Source organism: Pelobates fuscus, chromosome 6, assembly GCF_036172605.1.
Source record: "Pelobates fuscus isolate aPelFus1 chromosome 6, aPelFus1.pri, whole genome shotgun sequence".
NCBI classification, from domain to species: domain Eukaryota; kingdom Metazoa; phylum Chordata; class Amphibia; order Anura; family Pelobatidae; genus Pelobates; species Pelobates fuscus.
In genome coordinates, this window is record NC_086322.1 from 114,086,642 (window position 1) to 114,108,735 (window position 22,094).

Here is a 22,094-nt window from a genome sequence, read left to right on the forward strand (position 1 = left end):
GCTCAAGCATCCAAGCAGCAATCATGGCATCACTCTGAAATAGCATTGTTGTGTTCAATTTTCTAAGAAAATAATAAATACCTATATTCCAAATAAGTCACAGTTTGATTTTTTTAGCCTTAATCCTGCAAACTAATTGTCAGTTCACTAGTGATAAAATGTGTTTTGCTCTAGTTATGCTAGTGACCAGGGCCGGCCTGTCCATAGGACCCGATGGGGCAATGGCTTCAGGCGGCACCTTGACAGGGGCGGCATTTTTGCTGCTCCTTTAATAATTTAACAGCAGTTTGAGGAACTTTTCCCTCTGCGGGGCGGGCTGTCAGACCGCACAAGGTTGGAACATAAAAGGGGTGTCTGGGAGGGGGAAGTTGACCTGGGGTTGGCTGGGGATTATAGGCACATTTCCCACTGAAGTTCCAGCACTCTCTGATTGCCTGTCGCATGTGCCGGAACTTCAGTGGTTTATTGTACTGAATACATTGCAGCAGTGCTGTGGATGGGCACCGGACATTCAATGTCTGATTATCTGGGTGCTGCAGCGGGGGTGGGACACAGAGCCCTCTGATGGAGTAGGCAGACAGGAACAGGACAGGAGTATATGAGTCAATTTAGACTCTACTCCAGTCAGAAGCCACACCACTGCGGATACAACAAAGGTAAGTATAATTACACTACTCTACACCCCCAACACACACACTGCACCCCAGGTACATAGGCACACTCAATGCACCCCAACATACACACAGAAACACACTGCATCCCCAGCACATGCACAGACCCACTACATCCCCAGTACACACACGTATACACTATACATCACCAGCACACACAGACACACATTGCATCCCTAGCACACATACATATACACATTCCACCCCAGCACACACACACAGAGACACACACTGCAACCCCAGAACACACAGACACACACTGTATCCCCAGCACACAGGCACACACTGTATCGACAGCACACAGACACACAGTGCATCTTTAGAACAGACACACACTACATCCCAAGCACACACACATACACACATTGCACACTGCACCCAAACACATATACACACACACTACACCCCCAGCACTCACACAGAAACATTGGATCCCCAGGACACACACACACACACACTGCACCCCCAGCACATAGACACACGGCACCAACAGCACAACAACAGCACACAGACACACACTGCAACCCCCGCAAACACAAAGACACTCACTGCACCGCAGCACACAGACACACACTATATCCCAAGGATGCAGACACTTCAGCACAGAGAAACACTGCATCCCCAGCACATACACACTCACTACATCGCCAGCAACCACACAAACACAAACTACATCCCCAGCACACAGACACACTGCATCCCCAGCACAAACACAGACTGCATCCCCAGCAACCACACCGACACACACTACATCCACAAGACACATACTCTCCAACGTATCACCAGGGATGGCAGCAGGAACAAGGATCCCCCCACCCTACATTAGGTAAGAAGGGAGGGGGGGTATTAAGTAATCTACCCCCACCTCCACCCCCACAATCACTCAAACATACAGCACACACACACATACAGCACACACACCCATACTGCACACACACACACACATACATCACTGACACACATATAGCACCCTCACAAATACAGCACCATCACACACACAGCACCCACACACATACAGCACCCACACAGCACCTACACACGTACAGCACCCACACACAAACAGCACACACACACACACACACACATACAGCACCCTCAAACACACAGCACCCTCTCACACACAGTACACTAACAGCACCCTCACAAACACACACACACAGCACACTAACAGCACCCTCACAAACACATGACACCCACACACAATCACACAAACAGCACCCTCACACACAATCACACAAACAGCACCCTCACACACAATCACACAAACAGCACCCTCACACACAGCACACTAACAGGACCCTAACAAACACACACAAAAACACCCTCACACACACACAGCACCCTCACAAACATGCATACTACCATCACCCTCACACACAGTACACTAACAGCACCCTCACAAGCACACACACACAGCACACTAACAGCACCCTCACAAACACACAGCACCCTCACACACAATCACACAAACAGCACCCTCACACACAGCACACTAACAGCACCCTCACACACACAGCACACTAACAGCACCCTCACAAACACACGACACCCACACACAGCACACAAACAGCACCCTCACACACAATCACACAACCAGCACCCTCACACACACATCACACTAACAGCACCCTCATACACAGCACCCTTACACATACACAGCACCCTTACACACACACAGCACCCTTACACACACACAGCACCCTTACACACACAGCACCCTTACACACACAGCACACAGCAGTGTATGTATGTGTGTGTATATATATACATACATACATACATACATATACACACAGCGCGTGTTTGTGCTTTAGGGTGCACACCCTAATGCAATAGGCTGCGCACGCCTATGACTGCATCCCTAGCACAGACACACGCTGCACCCCAATACAGACACACACTGCACTCCCAGCACACACACAGACACACTGCACTCCCAGCACACACACAGACACACTGCATCCCCAGCACACACAGACACTGCATTCCCTGCACACAGACACACACTTCATATCCAGCACACAGACACACTGCATCCCCAGCACACAGACATACTGCATCCTCCACACACACACAGACACACTGCATCCACTGCACAGACACACAACACATCCCCAGTTTAAGCACAGAAACACACTGCATCCCAAACACATGCACAGATATAAACTAATCCCCTACACAAGACACTTTATTCACTACACATACCGTAAAACATAGTGGTAGTGGGCGTGGTTTCAGTGGGTGCGGTTTGGGCGTGGTTTTGGTAGGTGTGATTTTGATGGGGGTGGTTGGTCCATGATTGGACCCAAGCAGCACAAAGTCTTAGGCTGGCCCTGCTAGTGACTATCACTTAGATGACGAGAGCTGGTTTTGATAATCCAATTAAATACATACCTTCTGGATTGAATGAATGGATGAATGGTTTTGCATGTAACATGAACACCCACTCCATCATTAACCCATGCTTGTTTTATGTACCAGCCAGAGCCTACTGCCATTATCGAAAATTAATTTTTGCTTCATTTCATAAATCTGTTTCAGTGATATCTGACTTTCACCCAAATCTGGCATACATTATCTTCTGGCATTAGGTCTGCCTGTTTTAATAGACTTTATTTTAAATCTTAAACACTCCTTAACCATGCAGTCCTTTTAATATTCCTGCATTATAGCTGTTTTAATGCTTCATTTAATGTTTTCATTTAGACAGCACTGCAGTTTTATGAAGTGCTTGCCTTTTCATGATAATGCTAAACTTTATTTACTGACCTCTTAAAAAGTCATTATAGCCAACCAGACAATCAGTCTTTCGTGTTTATGAAGTGATTCTTTCAGATTAACTCTCTGAATACCACCGAGAAGCGAGTGTGCATAGCAACACACATTGCATACAATCATCCTCGCACTCAATTTAAAGGGTTACAGCATAAAAGGTGAATCTCTGTATTCTTTAATTCATTGCATCTTTAATGTATATTGCCAAGGGGTATTTTAATATGCAGTCTTTCAGGCTGTATGCAGTTATGTCCTCCATCTGCAAGAATTGATATTTATTAGCCATGCATAAATTCTGCTATGGACATTTCTCTCAATACAATTGGGTTATTAGTACACTGTCACTTGCTTGTGTGCTAATTGTACATTTTACGCTCTCATCAGACTCACCATTAATCAGTGCAGGCACAAATAAAGTGCTGTAATAATAATCAGTGGAGCTTAGAATGTTATTGGCATTATGCTTCAGGCTCCTAGATTGATGGAATTTAATACTGCCTATGCTTCTTCAATGGCCTTTACTTGAACCAACTAATCACTAGTATAGGACAAACAAAGCGCACTCTCCACTACAAATTTACAATTGCCAATTCCCACCTATTTTTACTATTAGTAAAAAATAATGAATACGTACAAATGCATTGGATCTGAGACTTTTGAGTCTTATTAGAAGAAGCAGTTTATCCAACCCTGTTGCTTCTACTGCTTTTTATGGGAGTGCTGAATATGGGTATGTGGGCAAAGCAGTTGTCTATGTGAGCTGTAGCTCAGCTTTTAGCACCCACAATTATTTTATCAAATTAATTGGGCAGGGTGCTCATTAATGGGTCTGCTTGATTGAATCGCAACTTTCAGTTGAAATCGAATTACAATTTACATGAAATCCTGCTTTAGCATGTCATAATAATACAACTAAATGTGTTGTAACTTCAGGTTTGGAGTGGAAGGTGAAGAAATACTCTGTTTAATTAATGGTAACTAATCTGAACTCAAGATGTGAGTGCCAAGGCAATGTTTTATTAAAGGGTAAACACCAAAAATGACACTCTAAGAATCAAAACAACTTAGCTTAATTAAGTAGTTTTGGTATAAAGATCTTTCACCTGCTATCGCACAACTCAATTTTCTGCCATTTAGGAGTTCAATCACTCTGTTTATGCTGCCCTAGTCACACCTACCCTGATTGTGACGTACAGAGCCTCCCTACACAGTTCCTGATAAAGAGTCTGTTTAATTTAAAATATCTTATTTCTTGCTTTGTTTATAGCCCGCTGTAGTCTCCTGTATGTGATCAATAGGCATGTGCATGGGAAAAATTTTTGGTTCGGTTCGGCATTACGAAATTCTGGATTTTCGCAATTCGGGAATTCGGAACTTTGGAACTTTGGAACTTTGGAACTTCGACACTTCAGAATTTCGGGACTTTGGCACCTCGGGACTTCTCTTGCAGCCACTTGGTACATAACTCCCTAATTCCCACGGTATTAGGGAGTTGTCTACCAAAAGGCTGAAAGACCTAAATTGGTCTTTCAGACAAATTTACTAATACTAAGTAAAAATTACTTAGTATTAGTACATTTTGCCCCTACTCGCTATACCGCGAGTAGGGGCATGTCTATTAAACAGTGAGCAGCCTGGGACTGCTCACTGTTTAAAAAAAAAAAAAAAAAGTACCCCCGGCCCCCATCCCTGAGTGGCGGGTGTGGGCCCTAACGTAAAATGATGGGGGGAACCTATTGTCCTCCCCCTGGCCCCCAATTCTGAGTGGCGGGTGGGGGCCCTAAATGAGAATAAGGGGGGGGACCTAATGTCCTCCACCTGGCCCCCACCGCTGAGCAGCGGGTGTGGGCCCTAAATACTAATAAGGGGGGGACCTAATGTCCTCCCCCTGGTCCCCACCCTTGAGTGGCGTGTGGGGGCCCTAAATTGTAATAAGGGGGGACCTAGTGTCCTCACCCCTGGCCCCCACCCCTCAGCGGTGGGTGGGGGCCCTAAATACTAAGGGGGGGACCTAATGTCCTCCCCCCTGGCCCCCACCCCTGAGCGGTGGGTGGGGGCCCTAAATACTAATAAGGGGGGACCTAAGGTCCCCTAAAAAAATGTCCCCCCCAAGTGACTAGGGGTCTCCAAACCCCTAGTCACCCCCTCCCCCCAATAAAAATTACCCCCTACGCACCCCCCTCACCTTAAAAACTAATGAGGGGTGGACCTTTAACTAAGTACCTGTAAAAAAATAAAAATAAAACTTACCATTCGATATTTTCTTTCTTCTAAAATCTCTTTTTCAGCCCCCAAAAAGGCAAAATAAAAAAAATATTAACCGACGCAATTATAAAAAAAAAAAAAAAGAAAAAAAAAAGAGCTAAAAAAAAATTAATCCATATTCACCCATGGAGGGCTCCGCGCAGACTGAGAGAGGCTTATAAAGCCTTGCCCCGCCCTGCAATTAGACTCAGAGCACTCTGATTGGTGGGTTTAAGCCATCCAATCAGAGTGCTCTGACAGGTAAATGAAGAGACTGACAGGTAAGTCTCTACATTTACCTGTCACAGCACTCTGATTGGTTGGTTTGAAATCCACAAATCAGAGTGCTCTGTTTCATTTTACACAGCGTGGGAAAGTTCTTTGGAATTTTCCCACGCTGTGTAATTTGACTCATAACTCTCTGATTGGTTACTTAATCCACCAATCAGTTATGAGTCAAATTACACAGCGTGGGAAAATTCCAAAGAACTTTCCCACGCTGTGTAAAATGACACAGAGCACTCTGACTGGTGGATTTCAAACCAACCAATCAGAGTGCTATGACAGGTAAATGTAGATACTTACCTGTCAGTCTCTTCATTTACCTGTCAGAGCACTCTGATTGGATAACTTAAACCCACCTATCAGAGTGCTCTGAGCCTAATTGCAGGGTGGGGTAAGGCTTTATAAGTCTTCCCCCGCCCTGCAGAGCTCAGTCTGCGCGGAGCCCTTGCCGGGTGAAGAAGGATTATTTTTTTTTTGCGCTCGTTTTTTTTTTTTTTTTTAAATTGTGTCGGTTATTATGGTTTTTTTTACTAGGCCTATCATTTACTTTGAAGATTCCATCTCACAGCCAGGGAATGGAAAATGGACAAATGGCAGTTTAGCTACATTCATGCATAATGTCATATTGTTAGATACTTGACACTTGAAAGTTGGAGGTTTCTTGCTTATTTGCAGTGGGTAGGTGTAACGGAACCGCTGGCACCCCGACCGGATACCTTCCATTGATGGATGTTCCTAGTGCTTCCCGAGGACTCCAAGCACTCCGCCAGACACTATAACCACTGCAGACCCCACGAACCACCGCAGCTTGGTTGGGGTCTCGCCGTTTCCACCCACTCTGGACCCAAGACCAGGGTTCAGCTTCCAGTAGGTCAACCTCTCTTAATTCCAGAGAGCAGGAACAAGAACCAGCTCTTAGCAGAGTTTAGTGATTATACCCTGGGGAGTATAGTGATTATAGCAATCCCCAGAGTGTAGTTCTCCAATCCCCCAAACATGAGCCGAAACTTCTTGAAGGTCCAAGATGATCTGAACTTTTAATGACCATACACTGGCATTTATGCAAGTTCCCATGCAAGGGGACATCCCACAGGGTGGGCCACAATACAGCCAATCATTTACAGGCAAACCGTAAAACACACCCAGCACACACATACAATCCCTCCCCTCTGCCTGTGATATAATTACTGAACACAATGGGTTAATATAATTTATCAAAGGCAGGACAAATTAATGTAAACACTGGGTTGAGAAGGCCACCCCACATTTGACAATGTCTGCTCTATTTCTGATGGAACAGGAGCTGCCTGTTGGGTCTGAACATTGTTTACCATAATTTACCAGAATTCTAACCCCCTGTGAAATAGTCAGTGGAGCTTCTGTAGCCCTGGCTTAAAACACTTTATATTAGAGAGTATATTTCTCCTTCCTGCAGCTAATAGATATAGGGAAGTTGGCAGGGTCAATGGATCCTCCAGGACCAGAAGTAGCATGGAATATAGCACAGGCACAATGAGATGTTTTGACCAGTTCAAAATCCACTGTAATTATGCATGACATCACATTTACTATAGTATGAGCCATGAGCCATAGGTAGGCCACCTGCAGTTGCTTTGTGTCATTGGACACCAGAGATGAGCTCCTTCCACCCAGCAAATAAGCAGGAGGAGACATCAACAGTTTGAATAAAATTAATAAAACTTGTGAAGAGAAATTGTATGGATGGGTAGAGACGGAGGTATGCGCATGGATTAGGAGAGAGGACGTTAATATGGATGAAGACAGGAAGGGCAAAGAAGTTGATAAAAATGGGGAGAGAAAGGGTAGGATACTTTCATGGCAAGATAGGGAACTTGTAGAGAGAGAGTTGACAACTTGCATGAGAAGTTATTGGCCAGTGACATACCTTTGCATTTACACGCACTCACTCACACTGACACACCATCTAGATAAACCCCTGTATTCACACACTGATTCTCTACACAAACGCAACCCGATATGTGCACACTGACATTTCACACAGATATTTCATATACACCTCTGAATTAATAAGCATGTGAACACTCAACACGTTCCTATGCATTCACAGACACAAACAAACTCCAAACAAATAGTCTACTGCATTCACACACTGACACACCATGCTGTGAACATGCCGAAAACAAAATGCCGCTCACTCGCTTTTTGAGATGGCAAGTAAGCTAAAAAGTTACTTTAAAAGTTTTTAAGTTAGGGGTGCCCAAAAAGGTAGATCCCCAGATGTTGTAGAAGTACAACTTCAATGATGCTTTGCAATCCTTTGAATGCCTTCAGAATGACAAAGCATCATGGAATCTGTAGTTTTAAAACACATGAGAACATCTGGGAATCTACGTTCCAGGAACCCCTGTTTTAAGCGTTAAGTAAGTCCTGTTTGTATAGATATATGTGCAAAGGCTGAATATGTGTGTATGCATATGCATTTGTAAGTGAATTTGAGTGCATAAAGAGTTAATATGTGTATATACAATTAGAAGGTTATATTAGTATTTCATTTTCTATCCCTCCTGCAACCTTTCATAGATTTCTTTTTGTTCATTTCTTTTTATTTATGTACATTTAACCATTGATGTCCCACACAAACATAGTTTGCTTTTCTCTATTTTCCATTTGGATTTTGCTAATTTGCTCTCTCAGCCTTACTTGTACAATTGTATTACCCTTTGATTTTGGCACGATAATAACAATAATTGCCCAATACACAATTTTATGTTTTATTAATATTTAATAAAATATAAGACACCCAAATACATACAACACCTTCTCCCAAGTGACCATTTACTCTTAGGATTCAGACGTTTCAAAATCTTTGTTTGTCAAATGGTGCCCTCTAGTGAAAATATTAAAAACTACACAAAATGTAAAAATGAAACTCATTTGACTTAATTTTTGTACTAACCAAACCTTTAATTATATTACCTTGGTGATTTTAATTGTGCCAGCTAGACCTTACTTCCTAAACAGAGAGATGTAGCGATCTAAAAACCAAATAGCAGAGTAGCTCTTGTAGGTATTTCAGCCCTAACTTTGCAATTAAATTTCAACTAGTTACAATTCACAGTTTTGCAAACAAATCCCTTAATTTATCATTACATTGCCCACGTATGAAAAATCAATCATACAATGAATATAAGGAATATACTCAAACGTTCAGAATATATAACTATGATATATTAAAATAAGAGGAAATCAGGCATGCCAACTCAAACTGCAGTCACATTATTTACAGAGGATCTATATCTATATATGACATAATTTAAAATATCGTTTTTAAATTTTATTAAATTTATTAAATTTATTATATTTATTCTCTTGCTTCTACTTTCACATGATTTTTGTGTTATACATACATGCTCTACAGAAGGAGTAGGCAACATTCGGCGTTCCAGATGATGTGGACTTCACCTGCCATAATGCTCTTTCAACCATAATGATGGCAAAGCTCTATGGGTGAAAGAGCATTATCCCCGCTTCAAAGGATGAATATGAAAAGGGTGACAATCTCACACCGCATAATACATTTCTGGTGCAGTATTCATAGAAGCTTGATGTTCTGTCAACATTATTGTAAGAAATCATGTTTTGTGCCAGTTTTATTTGCCTTTAATATTATACAATATGATTGAATGACCATTATGAATATTTGCAGGCTGCAGTAACTATTTTAACTACAGCTGCTTGGCTTTAGACATACAACTGAGTATTAAATACAATTATAATGTTTACATTCTAATGGCAATTTAAGAATCTGCATTCTCAATGGAAGCAAGTTCATTACAAAGACTCGTAAGCAGGGATTTGACTTTTTATGTCAATCATTTTTTTTATAATGTTTTCACTCTTGTGCTACAAAGCAAAGTGTCCTTTCATGCTATTTTTTTTAGAACTTGTATGAAGTTATGTAAGACAAAATATACTGCGTAACACTTAATACTTTACAACCCTCATTTGTCTCACTGCATGAACAAATGCATTAATAATTGCTACTTTGTAAATTTACATAAGTTTAAATGTTTTCATGAACATAAATCCATTTACAATATCACTGTTTTTCTTGATTTAATATTTAAGGATACATTTTTCAAATTATTATTTATAAAGGATTTATTATTTTGAAAAATATTTGTAATATGTTGATATTTTGTATATTATTATATGTGAGATGTTTTTTGATATTTTAATTATTTTGAAAACATAATATGAAAAGTTTAACCAAAAATATTAATTCATTTGAAAAACGTATCCAAAAATATTAAATCAAGACCCGTATTTGCTAGCAATATATTGAATGTTTTAATTTAATATTCCATATTTTTTACTAGGAATAAATATAAGTGAATGAAGAATCATATGGACAAATAAGAATGGCTTTTGTTGTCTAAATACCTGTTCATGTGACCATGTTCTCTCTGAACCATCTTTCACACAATTGTCTAATCTCAGCTCAGTCCCAGTTGCTCCATGTTTGCTGTCAATGCAAAGGTTTGATGCCAAATTTCGTATCTGCAAAAAGTAAATGTACATTAGTGTAGTTCAATTAACAAAATAGCAAATAATGTTTTACTTTGGCATTGAATCTTGAATCTGCTGAGGGATAACAATGGGAAAATAGTGATAGAAAATAAGGGTGCTATTTAGTAGACTTGTGCATTCGGTTTCAGAAGAAATTTGCCTGAAGTTTGAGAAATCAGCGATTTTTCCCAAATTCCGTAGTTTCACAACTCCGAAATGCTATAAGGATGAATCACAAAGCAAACAAAACAGACAATAGACAAACACTTTTTATCTAACATATGATTCCGTTTTCTGCCTGTGGCACTAAATAAAGGAAGGGATTCATGGGAAAAAGATGATTGATAGGGGACTTCCACTAAATGTTAATTTTATTCACTGATCAAGTGAGAAGTGACCAATAAGAGGGGAAAAAAAGAAAAGGAGTAAAAAATAAAAACATCTGTATTTATATAATATATATTTAATAAACAGTTCTTAAAATTTCTATTCCTATGCTACCAGCTAGGCCTTAAAAGTTACTAACAACTGCAAGCCTGGATTGTATATGGCGCACTCCCCACGGGTCAATTTCTACTAGATAGGGCTACATTTTCTCTTGCCAATGCATAGCGGGAGTGAAAATTTTAAACATTGAATACATAGTTTATTACTCCTATTTTTTCCCTCTGCTGGTTGCTTCTTTTTAACTTAACTAAACTTTTTCACTGTGCTACCTTAAAGGAACAACAGCACTCTGTAGTTCCGTGCATTGTAAGTAGTTAAATTATTTTAGAATGGCTTGTCTTCTTAGTTGACTTAGTTGACCACTACATCTTCTTACGGTGAGCTCGAGGCATCTGTTGATTGCTCTCAGTCAATGAGCTAAGCCTTGTACAGCCATTTTCAACTCTCTGGCTTAATTAGTCGAGATGGGGAGTGGTACCCAGGGGACCTCATGTAAGAAGTCAACCTGTTACTATAGGCGGTGGCAGAGCCCTCTCAGCACCATAACCATTATAGAGTGCAAATGTGGTTATGTTGCTTGGAGTATTCTTTAAAACAGACATATTACCTGTCGGTCTTCAGAGTTTTTTGAATGCTGGTGCTTAGCAGGGCCACCTTTTGTTTGTGCTCTCCCAAGTACCCAAGAGTACAAAACTGAAATCTATACTCCACAAATTTGCTTGTAATGAGATGCAATGTGTCTTTAATATGTTTTTTTAGACAATATATTTTTTGAATGTAGAGGATGAGAATACAGTACAAGCAAGAATACAGCACGGTTAAGACAGACATCAACTGCCTATATGTACTTAATACCAAAGGTATAGAGAATTCTTTTTACATTAGTGAGCACTTATTATCCGAGGAATGGGCAGTCTTGCTGGGGGACTGTATTTACCTAAGGGGTGGGTTGGTACACTTGGACATTACTCTGGTTTGAACATTTTCTGTTAACGACAGTTCCTTTTTCAATCACCACTGAAGTGCTCATTAGTGTGAGTAGGACAGCAGAGGTACATATATAATTCATTAACGTTTCCTTCACTTCCCAGAATATCTCAGTAGAGGAGTCCATACCTAGATAACTTTGTTATTGCAGGAAACCAGGCCATGATCAAGCATACACCGTGCTGGGCTAGCAAAGTTGCTGTACAGTCCCTGTATGCTGCATTACTCCAGCACTATTATACCAGCAGCTTCCCCAATGCACCTCCTATTGTAACTCACTGAACAATAGTTTGAGGCTTAGCGTCATTTGCCAGCCTTTCCATATTAATGGGCCAGCGCGAAAATTGCCCTCCTACCCTCCTGCGAACATTCCAATGACTTATCTTCAATGCAAGAGGTGAGAAAAATGATGGTAGTCAGTTATATTTCATCTTACATTATTATCTTCCAATGATTTTATTTATGTATTATTTATGCAACTTTTTACAGACTTTGCTGCTTGTGTCTGTTCTGATTTTTAATGCATAAAAGTGGAATTTCAAAAATCCCCAAATCTGCTTCAGAATGAAACACAACAAAGTGCTATTTTGGAACTGTCTGGTGTTTCATAAAAGACAAGCTATTAATTAGCACACTTAGAGCAAACTGCTGAATATGTCCCCAAATTGCCTTTCGTAAATACCCAAACTATTCTAAATTCCCAAATTTTAAATGATTTCAAACTATTCTAAATGCCTACATTTTGTAATTAGGAGGGGCATTTGGAACTAATGTATCTCTGAAATATTTTCTTAATGTGCTAAATTTACTTTATTATACACATTATACATTTAGAAATTGACAAGGCTAACGTTAAAAATGTCAAGGAGAACCGAAATATTGCTTGATTTCTCCTCTTCTCTGTATGCTCTCTCTATTTTGATTTACAGGTGTAAAGAACAGATTGAGGCACCCAGTAAAGACAGGGTAAAGGGGTGTAAATATTTACATTACATTTCATTTTTCACTCCTCACAAATACATTTGAATCAATATAGGGATAAATAAACATAAAAGATCATGCTAATGTGGAGGTTTTAGGAATCCAGTTTGATAAGTATACTTTTCAGAAAATCAAGGTGACATTCTTACTGTACATGGCACATATCTACTACTACTGTATGTTTAAATGTTATATGTTTAACCCCTAAGGAGCAAGGCTCTTTCGAGATGCAACGCGTTTGTGACCAAGGCATTTTTGCCACTTTTGCCATGCGTTCATTCTATTACAATTTTCCCCTTTCTGTTTAAGTGCAACCATACATAATATATATAATTTTTAAAGGAGAAATAGTACTTTTTTTGATACCCTATATGTCAGTGGAAGCTCCTCCATAGGGGCACTTGACGTCAGGGATTCCCCAGCTCAGACAGTACAGAGGGTTTTGTGAGCCCTCTGCACTGTGTTACTGAAGCAAGAGAGGGATAATAGGAGCACAGCGAACACAGGGCATTTATTTTGGTACAAATCCAATGAAGGTCAGAGTAAGCTTGCAGGCAGCATGGAAGCATCAAACACAGGGTGTGCTAATCATTTCAGTAGCTTATATATGCTTAGAATTCCTGTTATTTTTACTTGGTAGAGCTATGCTTAGCATAGAGCAGCTGCTGCTTGTCACAGGTAGATAATATTAGAGTAGAGTGTAAATGTATTCATGTAGATGGCTTCACACCGGGAGAGAGACACTAATGGCATTCTAAAAGGAAAATGACTTCTTTCCAGTACATTCACAATTTGGCAATCAAATAAATACATGTGATAAAGAATACAAAGTTGAACACTATTATCAGATATACAGAAATGGGTGGCATGGGCTTCTTTATCAAATGGGAAAAGTATACTTTGAGGAACTTCCAAAGCTAACTATACCTCTGTGATACAATCACTTCATAAACAACTCTAACAATTGGATAACTATCAAGTATTGTGGCCAGGCACACTATTTGTCAACCAAACAAATCCTGTTCGAGGATAAACATACAGCCCCATTTGGAGTCTGTAACAAAACTCATAGATTGTGATAAAATGTTAATTGTGCAGTTCGATTCAAAGGAGAATTAAAAGAAAGTATTAATTATCCACAAAAATGTTATCACAAAAGGACACAAACGTGGAGTCAGCAACACAATCTACTGCAGCTCAGAGCTGTAATAAAATGTGTAGATGGCTTTAAAGAACACTATAGTGTTAGGAATACAAAATTGCATTTCTAATACTACAGTGTCCCTCCACCTCCCTCCCCCTCTCCCCCACCTCCACTGTTTACCTCCACTGATTACCCTTTAAACACTTACATGCAAGAGGCCTTTCTAATAGGAAAGCATTGACTCATTGCTTTCCTCTGTGGATTTTCAACATGTTAGACATCCTCATGTGCACATAGTGTCTCTTTTGGTGCCTATTGTGTCCCTTTAGACATTTGTGCCCAGCAAGTGGGCCATGGCTTACAAATCATAGCTACATGTTCATTCTCACTTTACTGCACGTATTGCTCTGGACTGCTTTAATTGCCATATAACCTACTACACCCAAATGTGCCCAGTTCATATGGCATTAAAGGACAACTGTCATTACATTTTCACTTCTCATTTTATTACATTTAATGTACATCAATAGTTTTTGTTTGTTTGGAAACAAGTTAATTTTTGTTCCCCAAAATATTTCTGTATTGCTCTTGACTGCATTGGTTGCTTTAGAATCCACTGTGCCCAGTGAGTGAACCCAGAAATTGTGTAATAGCACAAAATTAAAAGCCACAATATCCTTAACCAAGGGTTCCCAATCCATGGTACATATACCTCCAGGGGTACAATTCAGTGCTCCATGGGGGTACGCAAAATAATTTTTGTAATGGCGGGTGTAACGGCTACCCCAGTGGAGAGGGGGTATCAGCCGTTGGAGACGTCCTTTTTCCTGGCAAGATGCTGTGCAATAATGGAGTAGCCTTCTTTCTATCAGCTTGATCCAAGTAGAGAGAGAGAGGTAGAGCTCTTAAAAGCAGGTTCCCTTTCAATAACGAGACAAAGTTAAGTTTTGAAGGGTAAAGTAGAACTGAGGTTTAATGACAGGTATTCTCCTTTTATGCAGTGCTCCCATGCAAGAGAGACGCCCACAACCCCCACAGATTTCCTCCCCTCTGCTTGGGAGATAATTGAGTTTCTTACTGTATCTACTCAATTATCTCCAAGCTAAAACTTATACTTTTTATACATTTTTATAACTTTATCATTTTACATCGTACAGGAATACAACTTATATTTTTACTTGTGGAACAACATATTCAAAATTCGTGAAAATCCATTCAGTGGTTCCAGAAATATTAAGTCTCTTTGGACCGACCGCACGCCTGTTTGCATGCCCAAAACAGTTCCACAGATTCAGGCTGTGCGGTTGGTCTATTTCTGCCCTGAAAATAGCAAAGTCCCATCCGAAGGCGGCGTTCGAATCGTCGAACTCACTTCGACTTCTGCCGAAGTGGAACAAGGGTCACGTTTTAGCAGTGTTCAATAGTATAATGGTGGTCTATTTTACGCCAAAATGACAAAGTCCAGTTCGAACGTGCGTTTGAATCTTCGAACGGGACTTAGTCTCCAGCCGCAGTGTCGAAGGGTAGGGGAAGGTACAGGTCAGCGGTGTTCGTTCAATTGTGTGGCCGATTTCCGTTCCAGGGATTTGACGGCACACACCGCTGACCACGTTCGACTGGATCAAAATGGCCGCCGCCACGTGTTTGACTGTCTAATGGCGGCCACTTCGACTACTTCGCCACTTTAGCTGTATCCGAAGTGCCATATCGAAGTACCAATCCTTTGTTCAAAACAGTTAAAGGGCCAGACATAGTCTTTGTTCTTTAGGTACAGGCAATGTGGATGATGATAAAAACAAACAAAAGTTAGAGGTTCCCAGGCAACATGGTAGGGGTTTGTTACAGCGGGTGCACGAGTTGGGAACTGGGCCGAGGCTGACAGGGGAAATCACAGGATCTCCCCTGTCAGCCCATGCAGAGCCAGCGATATCAGAGCGGCAATGCTCCGAGGATCTCGCTGGAGTACTGAACTCTGCCTGCAGCCAGAGGAGCTGCCGGCAGGCTAGTGTTGCTAATCTCCACTGGACCACAAGAGCAATTTCCCCCCTCCCTGAGGAAAAGATATGAATAGGGGACATAACATTTATTTATGTTTTTTGTTTTTTTAGTAATAAAAAAATAATATATATGCTTAATTACTCCTATCCCCCCACCAATATATAGGCCCACACATAACACATAGCCCTCACACACAGAGCACCCTTTACACACAGCACGCCTCACACACACAAACACAGCACCCCTCACACAGAGCACCCCTCACACAGAGATCCCTCTCACAGAGCACCCCTCACACAGAGCACCCCTCACACAGAGCACCCCTCACACAGAGCACCCCTCACACAGAACACCCCTCACACAGAACACCCCTCACACAGAACACCCCTCACACAGAACACCCCTCACACAGAACACCCCTCACACAGAGCACCTCACACACAGAGCACCTCACACATACACAAAGCACCACACACAGATCACCCCTCACACACAACACCCCACACAAACACAGCACTCCTCCCACACAAAGAGCCCTCCTTACCCACAGCACCCCTCACACACACACAGCACCCCTCACACACACACAGCACCCCTCACACACGCACAGCACCCCTCACACACGCACAGCACCCCTCACACACACACAGCACCCCTCACACACACACAGCACCCCTCACACACACACAGCACCCCTCACACACACACAGCACCCCTCACACACACACAGCACCCCTCACATATGCAGAGCACCCCTCACACACCTATAGAGCACCCCTCACACACCTATAGAGCACCCCTCACACAGTGCTGTATTTGCCACAAGGCAAACCAGGTATTTGCCTTGGGCGGCACTTTCAAGGGGGCAGAAAAAAAACACCGCCTCCAAATGCCCAGGAAAATACCTTGTTAGCCTCTCAGAGCAGGCACCTAGCTGAGTTCCAAGCGGGCGGTGAGGGAGCGCAGATTTGTGAGCTGTTGATGCTCAGCTCCCGGAATAACTCTGCGGTGCTGAGCAAGAATACCTCACAAATCAGTGCTCCATCGCCACCCGCCTGGAACTCAGCTAGCTGCCTGCCTGCGTGCCTGCCTCCCTCTCTGCCCAAACAGCCTGGCTAGCAGCCCCACTGGACCCAAGGTAAAAAATCTACCCAGCTCCCCAGAGTGTTGGGGGGAAATGTTTTGTGTGTGTGTGTGGCTGGCTGTCAGTGTGTCTGTGTGTGTATATCTGTCAGTGTGTGTGTGTGTCTGTCAGTGAATGTATGTATGTCTGTCAGCGTGTGTCTGTGAGTGAGTGTATGTCTGTCAGTGTGTGTCTGTGAGTAAGAGTGGGTTTGTATGCCTCTCAGTGTGTGTCTGTGAGGGAGCCTGTGTGTCTGAGTGACTGTGTGTGTCTGTGAGTGTGTCTGTCAGTGAATGTGTGTTTGTGCCTGAGTGATTGTGAGTATCTGTCCATGTGTGTCTGTGAGTGTATTTCAGTGAGGGTGCCTGTGTGTCTGAGTGATTGTGTGTGTCTGTCTGTGAGTGTGTCTGTGAGTGTGTGTATGTCTGGCAGTTTGTGTCTGTGAGTGAGCCTGTGTGTCTGAGGGAGCGTAGGTGCCTGTCGGTGTGTGTCTGTGAGTGAGTGTGTGTCTGTCAGTGAATGTGTGTGTGTGTTTGCCTGTGTGTGTGTATATATATATATACACACACAACCAGAGACATAGACCCACATAACCACAGACACGCACACACAATCACAGACCCACACATTCAATCACAGACCTACACACACAATCACATACATAAACACAGACATGCACAAACACAATCACAGACCTACACACATACAATCACAGACTTGCAATCACATACCCACATAATTAGACATATACACACAAACATCACATACATACACACATTTAATTATTAAGAGGTCCACCCAGGTCCCTGGTGGTCAGTGGTTGCTGCTGGGATCTATGTGCTCTTCCTTCACAGGTCCCCTGTGCGCCCTGTAGTGACTCTGATGCCAGGATGATATCATATCCTGGCTGCCGGTTCACTGCAGAGTGAAGACAGTCAGAAAGTCAGATGCACATAGTTATACACATTTACTGTCAAATACAGCCACATGCACACAGTCGCAGGAAGTTAGTCACACACACACACAGTCACAGGCAGACAGACACAATCACAGTTACACACAGCACACACTCTCTCTCACAAAGTGACAGTATGGTCTGAAGTCCCTGGTGTGTAGTTGTTGGGGAAGCAGGGACTCCTTCCTGCTTCCCATCAGCAAGCAGCAGTAAGAGCAGCAGGTGGAGGCTGCCTCTAGCTCCGCCCCCATGGCCGATTTTGCTCTGCCCCCAACTCTCTATAGTTACTGCTGCCTTTGAAGTTCTGCTGTATTCCTGGTCAGCCCTTGTGCGTGAGATGTGTCGGCTGCCGGGCACCTCTGCAGCTGTTGCACCCTGTGCAGCCACACAGCTCAGCTCACACACCCCCAAGGCCAGCTTGGCTGGCACCCCCCTACCTTGTTGCACCCGGGGTGCCCCCCCCCACTTCTCTTTAGTACCCCACTTGTGTCAGTGTTTGTATCTATGTTCTTTGCATCTGCATGTTTCTCAGGGTATGTAACTGTGCCTCTGTGTGTCAGAGTGTGTATCTGTGTATCAGAGTGTGTATCTGTGTGTCAGAGTGTGTGTCTGTGTGTCAGAGTGTGTGTCTGTGTGTCAGAGTGTGTGTCTGTGTGTCAGAGTGTGTATCTGTGTGTCAGGGTGTGTATCTGTGTGTCAGGGTGTGTATCTGTGTGTCAGAGTGTGTATCTGTGTGTCAGGGTGTGTATCTGTGTGTCAGGGTATGTATCTGTGTGTCAGGGTATGTATCTGTGTGTCAGGGTATGTATCTGTGTGTCAGGGTATGTATCTTTATCTGTGTATTTGTATATGTGTCAGTGTATGTATATTTACATTTGTCAGTAGGTCTATGTATCAGGGTGTGTATCTGTATGTTTGTCAGGGTGTGTGTAACGGACCGCCTGGCACCCCAACTGGGTACCTCTGTCAATCGCTGCTTCCTAGTAATCTTGAGTACCATAAGCACTGCACCGGACACCATAACCACTGTAAACCCCACAAACCGCTGCAGCTTGTTTGGGGTCTCGCTGTCTTCCACCCACCCTGGACCCAAGACCAGGATCCAGCTTCCAGTTGGTAGACCTCTCTTTCTCCAGAAAGCAAGCAGGCTGCTCTTACAAGAGCAATTCTTGTACGCCAAGGGAGCATCGTGATTATAGCAATCCCCAGAGTGAATATAGCTCTCCAATCCTCCAAACATGAGCCTAGACTTCATGAAGGGTAAAACGAATCTGTGTAATGGCAGCAACAACTGGCCTTATATGCAGGTCCCCATGCAATGGGCACTCCCCCCTGGACCTGAGAGTGGACCACAGTAAAAACATACACATGATTACATTGCCTCTCAGGTCCAGGACACTCCCATACAAAATAGGTCGATCCCTCCTTTGTGCCTGGGAGATAATTGAGTGAAGCACTGTAATAAACTCAATTATCTCAAGGCACAGGAAACATAAATTTTTACAAAACCCCCATAAATACCTTTAAACACACACAATCCCCACAAAGGTTACAAACCTGATAGCCCCGATATGGGTGACCAACATATCCAAAAATCACCCAGATTGGTTCAGGGGTTCAGGAATTTCCTGGAAGTCAACATTTGATCGACTGCACGCATCGTCCCATGCCGAAAATAGTTCCATAGAATCGCGGCTAAATCCCCAAGAAGTCTATTTGCGGTTTTGATCTATGCGAACAGCCACCAGGGAGCTAGCGTTTGGTTCTATGCGCATGAATGTAAAGTACCGGACCAGGGGAACCAAGGGGAATAAAATATGGGTCTTTACAGTCGCTGACTTGGCCCATAGTTGGTGGGCAGAAGGCCAGCTTGCACGCTCCTCCAGGAATCCGTGGCAAACGTCTGTGGAAAGCGGCATTTGTCACAGTGTGTAGCTGTATGTGTCAGAGTATGTATCTGTATGTGTGTCAGGGTATGTGTCTGTATGTGTCAGGGTATGTGTCTGTATGTAATTGTTCATATATGTGTCTGTATGTGTGTCAGCATATGTATCTATGTGTCTGTGTATCTGCATGTGTGTCAAAGTGTGTATCTGTGTGTCAGGGTGTGTATCTGTGTGTCAGGGTGTGTATCTGTGTGTCAGGGTGTGTATTTGTGTGTGTGTGTCAGGGTATGTATCTGTGCGTCTGTAAGTTTTAAAAAGTCCCATACAAACAAATCCAGTCAAATGATACAGACATGTTGTGGACTTTAAGTCAAAAATGTGTGGCTAGAGAACATAAGTCCTAGCTTGCATTGTAATCCACTCTAGATTTGGACTTGGAAACACAACGAATTTGCTTTTTGCTACATACTCTTAAATAGGCTGATGGATTGTATCTAATCCTGATATAAATTGTTGGAAAATGTTTTTTTTTTTTTTTTTACCTTGAAGCAACGTTGGTATGTTTGCTCTCTTTGCAATGATATGTCTCCAAAGGTAACACTATTAATAACACCAAATGGTCAATATAAAAGATGTTGCACTTCTGTTATACAGTGGGAAATCTAGGCAGAAAGCCAATCAGAGAAAATGATAAACCTTCTCCAAAACTGCTCAAACTCAGCATTTTCTACACAATTTTGCTGAGTTTTATTTCCTTTTACCCGTTTATAAAACATGTTAAAATCAATTCTGAGTTTTATAACAACCCTTTGCAAAAGTAATTGTTAAATATCATTGCTTAAAAAATATTCACCAATGTCTAGTTTTGTGATTTCGTTTATTTTTGGTATGGAAGCCCGATATATTAGTCATATATTTGTTGAAATAAATTGTTTTTACTTGCAATTGTCTGTGACATCTCCTGCTGTCAACTGCTGCCTCAGTTACATGGGCACAAAAGCAATTCACACTAAGAGACACTTTATTTATGCTCTTTGTAAGGTGAGCTCCTTCACTACTACCTTCTAGTTCTAGTTAATGTTTAAAGGGACACTATAGTCACCAGAACAACAACAGCTTATTGTATTTGTTCTGGTGAGTATAATAATCCCCTTCAGGCTTTTTGCTGTAAACACTGTCTTTTCAGAGAAAATGCAGTGTATACATTACAGCCAATTGATACATCCACTGGTCACTCCTCATATGGCTACTAGAGGTGCTTCCTGGGGCAGTTCCGCAGCACTGATATTCAGTGTTTTCACCCTCTGCATGAAGACACTGAACATTCCTCATAGAGATTCATTGATTCAATACATCTCTATGAGGAGATGCTGATTGGCCAGGGCTGTGTTTCACTTGTGTTGGCTCTACACCTGATCTGCATCCTTGACAGTATCAGCCAATCTTTTACTATATTTAGGGAGGGTAAGGAGGGGCCCGATGGTGGTTTTAACAATATAGGGTCAGGAATACATGTTTGTGTTCTTGACTCTATAGTGTTCCTTTAAGTAAAGCTATAACTCAGCTGTTTGCATCTTTTTTTAGAGGAGCATACTAAATCCCGAGCTGTGCCTTAAAGAAACACCATTTAAATTAAAATAGATATTTGTGTTTAATTTTACAGTGCTGCTCATTTAGCACAGTTTACAAGCTCTCCCTTTGTAAAGAAAATTTTTAAAAATAGTTGATAAAAGTCAGAACACATTATTTTGTCACTGAAAACCAATGCAAAAACTGTCTTTGCCCTGCAGTTGATCCACTCACAATGAGATCATCCATGATGATGATCTCTAGTTTAATCCAATGTTTCTCATAGAAAACCATTGTGTACTGAAGGCTCATCACAGCAATCAACTTAATCTACCAATCTAGTGCTTCTCTATAAGAAGAATTACCCTACTTTCCCCAAATATGAAGGCCTTAAGGTGTCAAGGAGAAAACACCAAGTGTCCACTAGGGGTGTATGTTTGGCAAAATGGAAACATTGCTCTATGAGTTAAATTGTCAG

General features: G+C 42.1%; 1 protein-coding gene across 1 annotated transcript in view; it reads right to left on the minus strand.

Annotated features, from left to right (window-relative positions):
• GALNTL6 (polypeptide N-acetylgalactosaminyltransferase like 6) overlaps window positions 1-22,094 on the minus strand; it is a 1,377,865-nt gene that overhangs the window by 41,145 nt on the left and 1,314,626 nt on the right. Inside the window, exon 10 of the mRNA XM_063460019.1 lies at window positions 10,401-10,517. Within this exon, the coding sequence (XP_063316089.1) occupies window positions 10,401-10,517 (117 nt within the window). The remainder of the gene's footprint in view (window positions 1-10,400; window positions 10,518-22,094) is intronic.